The sequence below is a fragment of the Pelodiscus sinensis genome, chromosome 8, assembly GCF_052426305.1.
Source record: "Pelodiscus sinensis isolate ZL-2025 chromosome 8, ASM5242630v1, whole genome shotgun sequence".
NCBI classification, from domain to species: domain Eukaryota; kingdom Metazoa; phylum Chordata; order Testudines; family Trionychidae; genus Pelodiscus; species Pelodiscus sinensis.
In genome coordinates, this window is record NC_143059.1 from 16,564,606 (window position 1) to 16,576,677 (window position 12,072).

The 12,072-nt window shown below is 43.7% G+C and overlaps 1 protein-coding gene across 3 annotated transcripts in view; it reads right to left on the bottom strand.

Annotated features, from left to right (window-relative positions):
- Positions 1 to 12,072, bottom strand: part of OGDHL (oxoglutarate dehydrogenase L) — a 127,069-nt gene that overhangs the window by 65,763 nt on the left and 49,234 nt on the right. For all 3 annotated transcript variants that reach the window (XM_075934808.2, XM_075934807.2, XM_006112394.5), the window contains exons 5-6: positions 3,913 to 4,028; positions 1,948 to 2,102 (exon numbers count right to left, since the gene is read on the bottom strand). In XM_075934808.2, coding sequence (XP_075790923.2) covers positions 1,948 to 2,102; positions 3,913 to 4,028 — 271 coding nt within the window. The remainder of the gene's footprint in view (positions 1 to 1,947; positions 2,103 to 3,912; positions 4,029 to 12,072) is intronic.

Sequence of the window (12,072 nt, forward strand, 5' to 3'; positions counted from 1 at the left end):
GTCTGACATCTCAGACGTAACCTACAGTTCCACATAATAATTACACCAGTCAGGTCCCCAAACAATCAGGGACAATGACAGCTAATTCAGGCCAAGTGAATTAGCTTTAACCTAAATTTTGCCTGAAATTAGTAGAAATTTTTACAACGTGTGTGTGTGTGCGCGCGCGCATTTTAAAATACCAGCTTTCATTAGATTTAAACATCCTCCCTATGAGACTAACAAACTAAACACACCATGGGGATTTGAACATGAGAAGCATGGAGGGTAAGAGCCAGACTTGCCTAAAAAGGTCTTGATCCCACTATCTGGTATGACCACATGAATCAGACTGGAGAATCAGGATCTAACACTGCCTGTATTTATTGTGTGTGCGCGCATCTCTAGAGATATGCAATGGATATATTTTTTAAAATGAAAAACTGAGTCCGATGCCATTTCTAAATCTACCAGCAGCAACAGCACAAATAAGCAGCAGTTAGATTATTAAAACTGAACTATAAAATCTAAGGTGATATTATCAACACAGGAAGGAACAAACATTTAAAAAATATTATTCGTAGTGTGACAATGCTCTCTGAGCTACAAGGCTGCAAACCCAAGCAGTACAAAGCAGATTTTGCACATGAACAGATTTAGCATTTTCAATCCTTTTTCCAATAGAAAATGTGTCCACAGCTGACTGGAATAGTAATTTATCTAAAATATTTTTCCCCCTATATTTTCCATAGGCAAAATAATTTGGTAAGGTGTTTGGCTCCTTCCTGTTGGTCAAAACTGTGTCCTTCCACAGCTTACAGAGGCAGAAGTAATGCAAATCCCTGAGTCAGGAAGATAAATGAAGAAAAGTCATACAGATAGGTTGTTTAATAATCCATCACGCGAATGCCATGCTCACCTGACTATTAAGTATCTGAGTAAAATTCCTTTGTTTCATTAAAATTTAAAATTGGACAGGCATGATGTACTGCTGCCACTAGAATGGAAAACACTCCCAAATACCACAGTGTGACAATAACTTTAATACTTTCTATTACAACTTCATTTGTAAAGCATTCCACTGCCTCGCCTCTCTCTTTTTTTGGAGTGTGGGGGTGGAAAGAGTCTAATAAAGAAACATTTCCATTAATCACTCTAAATCAGCGTCACTATCCTGTGGTGACGGCACTGTTTGTCAAAGATGACAGATCAACAACACTGAGAAATGAAAGCCTTGCTCCTCATGCAAGTAGATAATTCAGCCTCCATGCTGCAGGGCCCCACGACTGAGACAGTCAACATGGGTATCAATGATGGGAGTGATTGTTGAGATGTGGATCTTGATCTATTGGGAACTAGACAGGGCTCCAACTTGTTAAATACAGGTCACTGAAATGAAAAAAAAAAAAAATCTGTGGCTCAGACAGCGTTCTAACGCTGTCTTTAGCATAGCTCAGAAGAGGGAGAATAAGCACAGTTTTAAGTCATTTACATTTCCAAATCCTGTTCTCTCCTGGCACAGCTTTTTGAAGCCTGGGAATTTATGTCTATTATCCTGACCCCGAGGACCATCAGTGGGTTGCAGGAAAAACCTGGCTATGCCACCGATACCCAAGAGATGCTCACCCTGTATTGGGCATAGGTGAGTACATCTATTTTACACACCACCAGGGGATTCTCCTCACACCAAGGAAAGTCTGAGGGACAGTTACAATGGCTTTTCAGTTTTGTGGTACCCGAGTGGGGCAAAATACAGAGTATCATGGATCAGCAGCACTTTAGAGTTCTTTTCAGACAAACTATGAACTACTTACATGGATTGATTTACTAAAATATTCTTCCAAACCTACAACACAAAAAAGTGAATTGGCTGTGTCACAAAAGCCATGGAATACCAGAGAAAGAAAATCCCTTCCTTCCCTCAAAAAGAAAGAGAAAACAAAATGTTGCTAGCCAAACCCAACATACCTCATGGAGCGTACCAGCCTAGCCAACAATGTCCGTTTTTCCTCATTTGTAAATTTCATGACGCCTGGAGTTTCAAACTGGTGCCGGATCCACTGGCATTGCTCCACATCATTGATGAACATGAATTCCAGTCCAATGTGCTGACAGTATGTATTCTAGGAGGTAAAACATGAAGTTCAGACACAACTTTGGGAGCTCATGAAGAGGGAGAAGTAGGAAAGATATTTTAAAATTAAGGCAAATAACTTCTTTCCATTATCACTTCTGCACACCTCGCTGTATTAAAAAGTTATCCCTTCCCCGCTTGTTTTCATCCTTTTTAGGGGATATAATTCAGTTCTTTACTAAATCCCAAATTTTCCTGACCTCAAGCCCTACAAAATTCACCACAAAGCCTAATATTTAAGACACCCAGAGTCTGGAAGATTCTTCTAAACTGGTAATAACCATTTAAAAGCAGGTCAATATACATGCCTTAAATTGATTGATGAAGTTCACTTAACTGACAAAAAAATTGTAAAGAGATCACAGACATTGCTTTCGATACTCCATTAAAAAAAAAAAGAAAACTGCTTATAAAAATATATCCAAAGGGATTTTTTCCAAGTGTCACCTGAAATCAATGAAGACATTGGAAAAGGTATTTATGAAACACTTATGCAAATTGTTTGATACCAGTCATTTCTTAAAAATCTGGTTCAAAATTCCAACTAGGGAGGGTAAAGAAAGTAACCTAGTTTTATCTTTGATAATGGCAACATCAACATATTTTGAAAGTAATTCCTCAGTTTGTCATGGTGGGTATTAATTTTATTTATACTATTTATTTTAGAGAAAATCTTCACTGGAAAGATATATTACACATAGAGAGGAAGCAAATAGCATCATCAAACACAGAGATTCCTATGGCGAGGGGGGTCCGGAAGGGAAAAATACCAAATCCAAATATACAAGAGGGTCTGATTGTGATAATGTAGTCAAAGCTAATCCAAACTTCTGCAGTTAAATTTTTTTTTTTTCCTTTATAGCATATTTTTTCCATGAGTATGTGAGGTGTAAGTATATTTTAAATCCTTGCACTTTAAAAATTGCCACACAAGTATCAGGCAGATAAGATGGTCAGCCACAAAGCAAATATAAAAGATACATTCTAAGACTGCAATGTAGAAAATGACTATGGATCCCCTATGTGTCCCTGTATGTACTTTGAATCTTATCCTACAAAGTGCTGAAGAGCCAGTGGTGACAGCATTCAGTACTATACACAGGAACATCCAACAAGATCAGGCACTAACCTGATTCATTTGTAATATTAGTGAATATAATAATCTCATTCTTCCCACATTCTTTTATTAAACATTTCCAGTTTCACTGAATTTATAAGGCATAATTAAATCAGCAATTGGGGGAAGTATATAGCTATACAAGGAGAGAGGGGAAACCTCTATCATACAAGCCATTTCCAATCTGTATTTTGTTGTCATGTGTTTAGGGTCCAATTCCAACATCATTACTCAGGAAAGAATCACATTGATGTCAAAGCTGCAGGATCGAGCTCACAACGCATTCTAGGGAAATACATGGAATGAAAGCTGATGGCCTACAAGGAGTTTGTGTGGGACAAACCCAAAAAAACCCCAAAGGAATGTTTTAGGGTTCCTTATCCTGCTAAGTGATCTGCCAGCATGATCCCTTTAAAAGATATGGGTCTATGTTAGTATTGTGTTGCATGGCTTACCACTACTTTGTCAATTATTCTGATTATTTGGGGCATTTGAAAGATGACCCTACAGCTTCTAACATTATAGAAACTTCTAGGATCACCTTGAATGCCACTGTAAGTTCCCTTTTGTATAGAATGTATTATCAGCTCTAGTGGAATGGACCAATTTCATACACGCAGACAACAGCAGCTCACTTCCATCTGGATGAAAGCAGTTACACAAGATAAATCACCACACTGACCTCCAGCCGCTTGATGATCTCTCGTAAAGAAAGAGCAGTCTCATCTCCTCCTATGAAGGTGGTTGTAGGCAATCGAAAAACCTTGTCCAAGTCAGATTCGTGCAAGCCATAAAACCCTACAGTGTGCCCATTGGTGAGGAGGCAGGGAGACAAAAAAAAGCACAAAGCTAAAGAAGCAGTATGTTCTGGTCAAGACAATACACTGTGGAAGCTTAGGCAGGCTATAACATAACTTCTTACTCTCAGGGAAAAGGGAAGATGTTCTGTATTTCCACATTGTAATGCATGCCACATTCACCACGTACTTGGAGAAATCCATATTTAACAAGCACATTGACATAGTTTTCAAGACATTTATCAGATGAAGGAGCAATCTCATGTACTATACTGGTATCTGCTCTGAAAGCAAGTAGTACAATATTCCAATGGAAGGCTAGCTCTGACAGAAACCTTCAACATTGGGAATAACTTAGCACCTTCACTATGTTCCCAGTTTCCATTATTTTAGCTTTTATTAAAATTTCATCTTAATTCACTTCTGCCGTGAAATGTGGCAATACAAGAAAAAGCAGCTTTTAACAGATTCATCACACCATAACTTTTGTCCTTCCTTCCCAAACTTTTAATTTATTATCCTCACTTATATAATTTAAGTTGTAAGCTTTTTGAGGGAGAAACTTAATTCCCTTATTTCTCAGGGATGTGTGTTGGTTATGATTTGTTTTGGGGTTTTTTTTGGTGCCCAATGCATTTTTTGGAAAACAAAAATACGTAGCAAATTTGAGTTCATTATAGGTACTTCTGGCAATTCTCCTCTTAAAATGCCTATATTCTTTTGAAAACAATGGTATGTCCATAAACTTTTATTCACTAAAATTCTTCCTACAACCTAAAAGTATAAAAATTACAAAGTCTATAAGTAAGATCATGGAAAATGAAATAATTTGCAGCCTTCTAGCTAACAATGTTTTTATAAAACCACTGGGCAATACGTTACTGTCCTTGTTGCCAAAAAATAGCAGCAGCAGCAAAAATCAGAATGAAACAGTGAAGAAAATCCAGATTGAAGGAATAATGTGTGTGTTTATCAGAGATGCAAAAGTTGTGTTATAATTGCACTACACGTATAATCAGTCCTTAGGTCATGAGACAGTCAGCGGCAGTATCACCAATTAGTTTGCAAGATGGGGATATTCACTGATATTATCAATTTATTTTACACATGCCATCAAATAGCTTACAAATTACCTAGAGACCCCAGGAGGAGGGGGACCTCACAATCTCATTTTAATGTTAGGAGGCGAAACTGAGCCTGTTTTTGCCATGAGTAACACAAGTCCTACCAATAACATTAGATTTGAACCAAATGGCTTATAAATTAGTTTCTCTCAAGGCCAGGTACTGTGAAAAGAATGCATCATCTCCACCTTGATTTAGGGATCTCTGAACGTGCCAAGGCCAAGAAATCGGTTTCAGCCAATCTTTAACCTATCTTTTGCAGAGCCAAGAAATGAAGTTTGAACAAGACTAATAAGTATCACAGCATTGCTCAAAGTACAAGTTGAAGGTTCTGCTTGAGGAAGCTTAATTTTAACCCTTTGCAGACTGAACACATACTGTAAACAAGATGTTTAGCATTCACTGAATAATACCTAGACAGATATCTGGGTATTATTCAGGCTAAGAGTTAACAATGTTCAAATTCCAGAAAGGGGCAACACCACTAAATAACTTAAAAATCAAACCCTAATGCCAGTTCATCAATATATTATTAAGAATATGTAATATTTGCATTTAAAAAGTGAAAATGGTAACTAGATAAACAGCACTTCATTTTTCACTTTAAATTTTTAATAAGTATCATAATCAGCCGTAACAGACTGCACATAAGTATAAGGTGACACTAGCATTTTAAATTAATTGTATTTTGTTAATTTAATAACACAGATATTACATCTCAGCTTCTAGCATAGTCATTATTCTTTCGTTTATACCAGAGGGCAGACTTGGGTACGAGCGCCTCCCAAGGACTAAGAATGGGTTTTCTTCAGCTCTAGCAGAAATCATGTTCCCACTGCAGAAACTGGATGAAAACTGCCTTGCAGAACTGCAGTTATTTTGGCATCCTAGACGCTTGAGTTACTTCACCAGTTCTGCTTAACTCTTTTAAAGAAAGTTACTATAGAGCCAACTTCTGCAATTCCCTTTTAAAAGGCACAGGGTCAGAGATGAGTCCAAACGAAAGAGCATATCTTTGGTCTCACAAATCTGATCCAGACCAACTGAGGCTACATCTAGACTCCAGGCTTCTTACGCAAGAAGCTTTTCTTGGAAGAGATCTTCCACAAAAACTTTTTGCACAAGAGAGCGTCCACACTGCAAAAGTGCATCAAAAAAGTGATGCGCTTTTGCAAAAGAGAGCGTCCAGACCGACTGAACGCTATCTCGCAAATAAGCAGTGATTGCTATGGACAGAATGGCCACCAGAGCACCTGTGCAAAGTCCAATATTCTTTTATTTTTCCAGCTGCGCACTGGACGGGAAGCATAGCATGGGTGGGGGGAGTGGCTGAAAGGCGGAACCACGAGCGACGCTTGGAGCCTGTGATTGCGCAGGAGCCTGGCGGGGGCGGGGAGAGTGGCTGGGAGTCCATCAGTGCTTCTGTGCAATCACAGGCTCCCAGCACTGATGGCGGCCCCGCCTCCCTGCCTAGGAGTCCCCCAAGGCTTCTGAAGGCCCCGCAAAGCTTCTGAAGCACCCAGAGCGCTACCAGGTGGGGAGTCCCAGCTGAGAAGTGGATCCACGATCGCTGCTCTGGGTGCTTCAGAAGCCTAGCCGGGGCAGGGGGAGTGGCTGGTAGTCCCAGCCACTCCCCCTGCCCCGGCTAGGCTTCTGAAGCACCCAGAGCAGCAATCAGGGCCCAGCTGGGACTCCCAGCCTGGTGAGACGGGACCACCATCGGCTCTGGGAGCCTCTGATTGCACAGAAGCCTGGTGGGGACGGGGGAAATGGCTGGGAGCCCGCCCCCGCAAGGCTTCTGCAGAATCACAGTCTCCCAACACTGATCGTGGCCCCGCCTCCCAGCCTGGGAGTCCCAGCTGGGAGGTGGGGTTACGATCGCCGCTTATCCTGCATTCCTTTTTTTTTTTTTTTTTGGCTCGACCAAAAAATATCGGGTGTCCAGTATTTTTTGGGAGACCATCTGGCAACCCTAGAATAGTCTCCACCAAGGTCCTGAGTTAAGCTTTTTGGTTTGTTTTACTACAGACAGTGCTCATGACACTAAGGAAAACATCAACATACTGAGGATGGGTGGCAAGAGGGATTAACACATGCCATTTCTAGTTTCATGTGTCTCATCAGGCTGATTGACATTCTTTCTACATTAATTCACAAGGATTTAATTAATCAATCCTATATGTAGGATAGCAGTATTTGCAAAATTAATTAAGTGTCCACTGTCATTTCATTCAAATTAAGGATCCAAGGAGAGGCAGAGAGAATATCAGTGCTCTATGCAAACATCTCTAAATTACAGGCTGAAGAACTATATTGATTTTCTATTGCAGAAGGAAGCCCAGAACCTTATTTCTCCTGATCACCAGATCTAGGAAAGGCAATAAGGCCAACTGGATTACAGACAAAGTAAATTAGAGATCTGTTACAACGCGGATATCCACTCTTTGCACCATGTTTTATTTCCTATCCAAATTTTCCATACAAAGAAAGATAGAGCAGAAATAAAAGTAGATAGGTAAGTTGGATTTTAAGACAATGAAGGAGATAAATTTTAGGTTCCAATGTTGGTGGATCTCTTTTAGCAGCTGCTCTTTATTCTAGCTTTTTTTTAACTTTAAGAGAAAAGATACTACAGGCAGTCCCCGAGTTATGCGGATCCCACTTACGTCGGATCCGCAGTTACGAACGGGGCCCTCTCCCTGGTCTACAGCAGACCAGGGGGACGGAGAGCAAAGCAGAGCAAAGCCGCGGAGCACACAGGCAGCGGACAGTCCAGACGCGTCTGGGCTGCCCGCTGCCCGCGTGTTCTGCCGCTTGCTCCCCGTCCCCCTGGTCTGCAGACCAGGGGGACAGGGAGCAAAGCAGAGCAAAGCCGCAGAGCCCGAGGGCAGCAGGACAGCCACAGCGCGTCTGGGCTGTCCCGCTACCACCGTGCTCCGCGGCTTTGCTCCATACGCCTGTGGTACAGCAGCTGGGGCGCTGCCGGTTGGTCCCGTAGCGCCGCTCTGGGCGCTACTGGACCAACCCGGCAGCACCCCAGCTGCTCTGCCCCAGGCGTCCCCAAGTCAGCTGCTGCTGAAACTGACCAGTGGCTGACTACAGGAAGCCCCTGCCCCGGGCTTCCTGGAATCAGCCGCTGATCAGTTTCAGCAGCGGCTGACTTGGGGATGCCTGGGGTTCTTAAGTTGAATCTGTATGTAAGTCAGAACTGATCAGTTTCCGCAGCGGCTGAATCTGGACGCCAGTTCCGACTTACATACAGATTCAACTTAAGAACAAACCTACAGTCCCTATCTTGTACGTAACCCGGGGACTGCCTATATAGTAAAACTCCAGTGGCCCGGCATCCAATAGTCTGGCACTCCTGATGGTCCGGCACCATCTGGAACCCGGAAGTGCTCCGGGCAGCCGGACAATTGGAGCTGCTCTGCCCCCGGGTTCCCCGATTAAGCCACTGCCGAAACTGACCAGCGGCTGACTCAGGGAAGCCAGGGGCAGAGCAGCTGGGGTGCTGCCAGGTTGGTTCCGTAGCATCGCCCCTCGGCGCTGCGGGACCAACCCAGCAACACCCCAGCTGCTCTGCCCCAGACTTCCCCAAGTCAGCCGCTGCTGAAACTGACCAGCGGCTGACTCCGGGAAGCCCAGGCACAGCATGCTCTGACTTGGGGAAGTCTGGGACAGAGCAGATGGGGTGCTGCCGGTTTAGTCCCGCAGCGCCAAAGAGCGCATCCCCCCCACTCCACCCCAGACCTGTCATAGCCCCCCCCTTCCTATAGTCCGGCATATCTGATAATCCAGCACTCGCTGGGTCCTAAAGGTGCCGGATTATCACAAGTTTACTGTATATTGATCATGTTCCTTCATCTCTGAAACAAATTATATCTAAGAAACCTAAAGCAATTTCTGGAGAACCAGAACCCACTGCATTATTCCTCTAAGACACTGTTAACTGATTACAACAACATTCAGGTTTACAGTCATTGTTCAAAGTTCTTCAACCTCAATTTTTCTTCCTATAAGATACAGCTCAGACAGATTCTTTAAATTAAGACAAAAAGATGGCATGGATATTGAGAGGACTAAGACTCAAATTTAAGCATCTCTTCATTTAGTCAGAAAACTTACATCAAACCTATTTTTTAAAATATGCAGCTCTTTCATCATCCACAGAAAGATTTATTCCTGGACAGCCACACTGCTATTCCACAGAAGTAATTAAGGCACAGGAATCACTCACTGAACTACTGTATTAAGATTTTAGTATGTTTATAATATCACAGAATCCTGGAGTTGGAAGAGACCTCAGGAGGTCATCGAGTCCAACCCCCTGGCCAAAGCAGGACCAACCCCAACAAAATCATCCCAGCCAGGGCTTTGTCAAGCTGGGACATAAAAGCCTCTAGGGATGGAGGTTCCACCATCTCTCTAGCTAACCCATTCCAGTGCTTCACCACCCTCCTAGTGAAATAGTTTTCCCTAATATCCAATCTAGACCTGCTCAACTACAACTTGAGACCATTGCCCCTTCTTTGGTCACCTGTCACCACTGAAGAAAGCCTCTCTCCATCCTCACTCTTCTCTTCTGTAGACTCAATAAGCCCAAATACCTCAGCTTTCCCTCATAAGTCATGTGCTCCAGCCCCCTAATCATTTTGTTGGCTGCCACTAGACTTTCTCCAATGCGTCCACATCCTTTCTGTAATGGGGGCCTCAAAACTAGATGCAGTACTCCAGATGCGACCTCACCAGTGCTGAATAAAGGGGACTGTGGGTGTGGGAATAAAGGGGTCTCAGCACTAGATCTGGCCTACAGGGAGCTGAAGGCAGGATCCAGGCGTAAGAGCCTGCCTTCATAATTCTCCTCAGAAACCCAGCTTGGAAGCAAGACGACCCTCAGCTGCATGGGGAGGCCCTTATGTAACAAGAAAAAGGGCAATACAAGGATTGCCTCAGGAGTAGTGTCCTCTCAAAAATTAAGCCACAAAGTTCCCTAATTTGGGGCCTTACCGTAAGTTAGGCCATCCAATTACCCAATCTGCTGCCAATAAAATAAGGCTTCAAAATGCACCATATAAGGAATCAATAAATAGGGGCCAGGGAAAGGTTGCTTCCTAATATGGAGAGGCCGGGTCCGGGAAGAGGTATCCTCACCATATTAGGAAACAAAAGGATGATTCGGAAAGAAAGGGATACGGCGGGTACCAAGAAAAGGGTAGGGATAAAAGATGCTGTAACCATAACTTAGGGCTCACTTCGTTGGTCACGAGGCAGAGGGGAACGAGCGGTCTGGATGTGGAAACCGAATAAATCGCCTGTCACCACTCCACCCAGCTTCGTCCATCATTCGGCCCTGCAACAGGGACTAATTCTCGAGATTTGCTGGCAATGCTCCTCCTAATGCAACCTGGCATGCCATTAGCCTTCTGACTACAAGGGCACACTGTTGACTTATATCCAGCTTCTCATCCACTGTAATCCTCAGGTCTTTTTCTGAGAAACTGCTGTTTAGTCCATCAGTCCCCAGCCTGTAAAAGCTTGGGATTCTTCCAGCCCAAGTGCAGGATTCAGCATTTGTCCTTGCTGAACCTCATCAGATTGGAAGATTGGGCCAAAAGCAATTTGTCTAGGTCACGCTGGACCCTATCCCAAACCTTCAGTGTATCTACCTCCCCTCCATCTTAGTGTCATCCACAAACTTGCTGAGGGTGCAATCCATCCCCTCATCCAAGTCATTAAACAAACATGTTGAACAAAACCAGCCCCAGAACTGACCCCTGGGACACGCTGCTTGACACCAACTGCCAACCAGACATCAAGCCATTGACCCATTGAGCCCGACAGTCTAGCCAGCTTTCTATCTACCTTACAGTCCATTTATCCAATCTATACTTCCTTAACTTGCTGGCAAGAATACTGTGGAAGATCATATAAAAAGCTCTGCTAAAGTCAAGATATATCACGTCAACCATTTTTCCCATATCCAGAGCCAATTACCTCATCATAGAAGGCAACTGGATTGGTCAGGCTTGACTTTCTCTTAGTGAATCCATGTTGACTATTCTGGATCACTTTCCTCTCTTCCAAGTACTTCAAAATGAATTCCTTGAGAATCAGAGCTGGAAGAGACCTTAGAAGGCCATCAAATCCAGCCCCCTGCCCAAGGCAGGACCAATCCCAATTAAATCAACTCAGCCAGGGCTCTCACAAGCCAAGACTTCAATACTTCTAGGGATGGAAACTCCACTACTTCCCTAGGTAACCAATTCCAGTGCTTCACCACCCTCCTAGGGAAATATTTTTCCTAATATCCAACGTGGACCTCTCTCACCGCAACTTGAGACCATTATTCCTTGTTCTGCCAACCATCACTACTGTGAACAGCCTCTCCCCATCCTCTATGGAACCTCCCTTCAGGAAGTGGAAGGCTGCTATCAAATTCCCTCTCACTCTTTTCTTCTGCAGACTAAATAGATCCAACTCCCTCAGCCTCTCCTCGTAGGTCATATGCTCCAGCTCCCTAATAATTTTGGTCGCCCTCTGCTGGACCCTCTCCAATGCATCCACATCCTTCCTGTAATTGGGGGCCCAGAACTGGACACAATACCCCAGACGTGGTCTCACTAGAGCCGAGTAAAGAGAAATAATCACATTGCTGGATCGACTGGCAATGCTCCTTTTAATGCAACCTACAGTCAAACTCCGATGGTCCTGCATCTGATGGTCCGGCACTCCTGATGGTCCGGCAACATCAGGAACCCGGAAGTGCTCCAGGCAGCCGGACCATTGGAGCTGCTCTGCCCCCAGCTTCCCCGATTCAGCCGCTGCTAAAACTGACCAGCGGCTGAATCGGGGAAGCCAAGGTGGGAGCAGAGCAGCTGGAGTGCTGCTGGGTAGATCCCATAGCGCTGCCCCTCGGGGCTG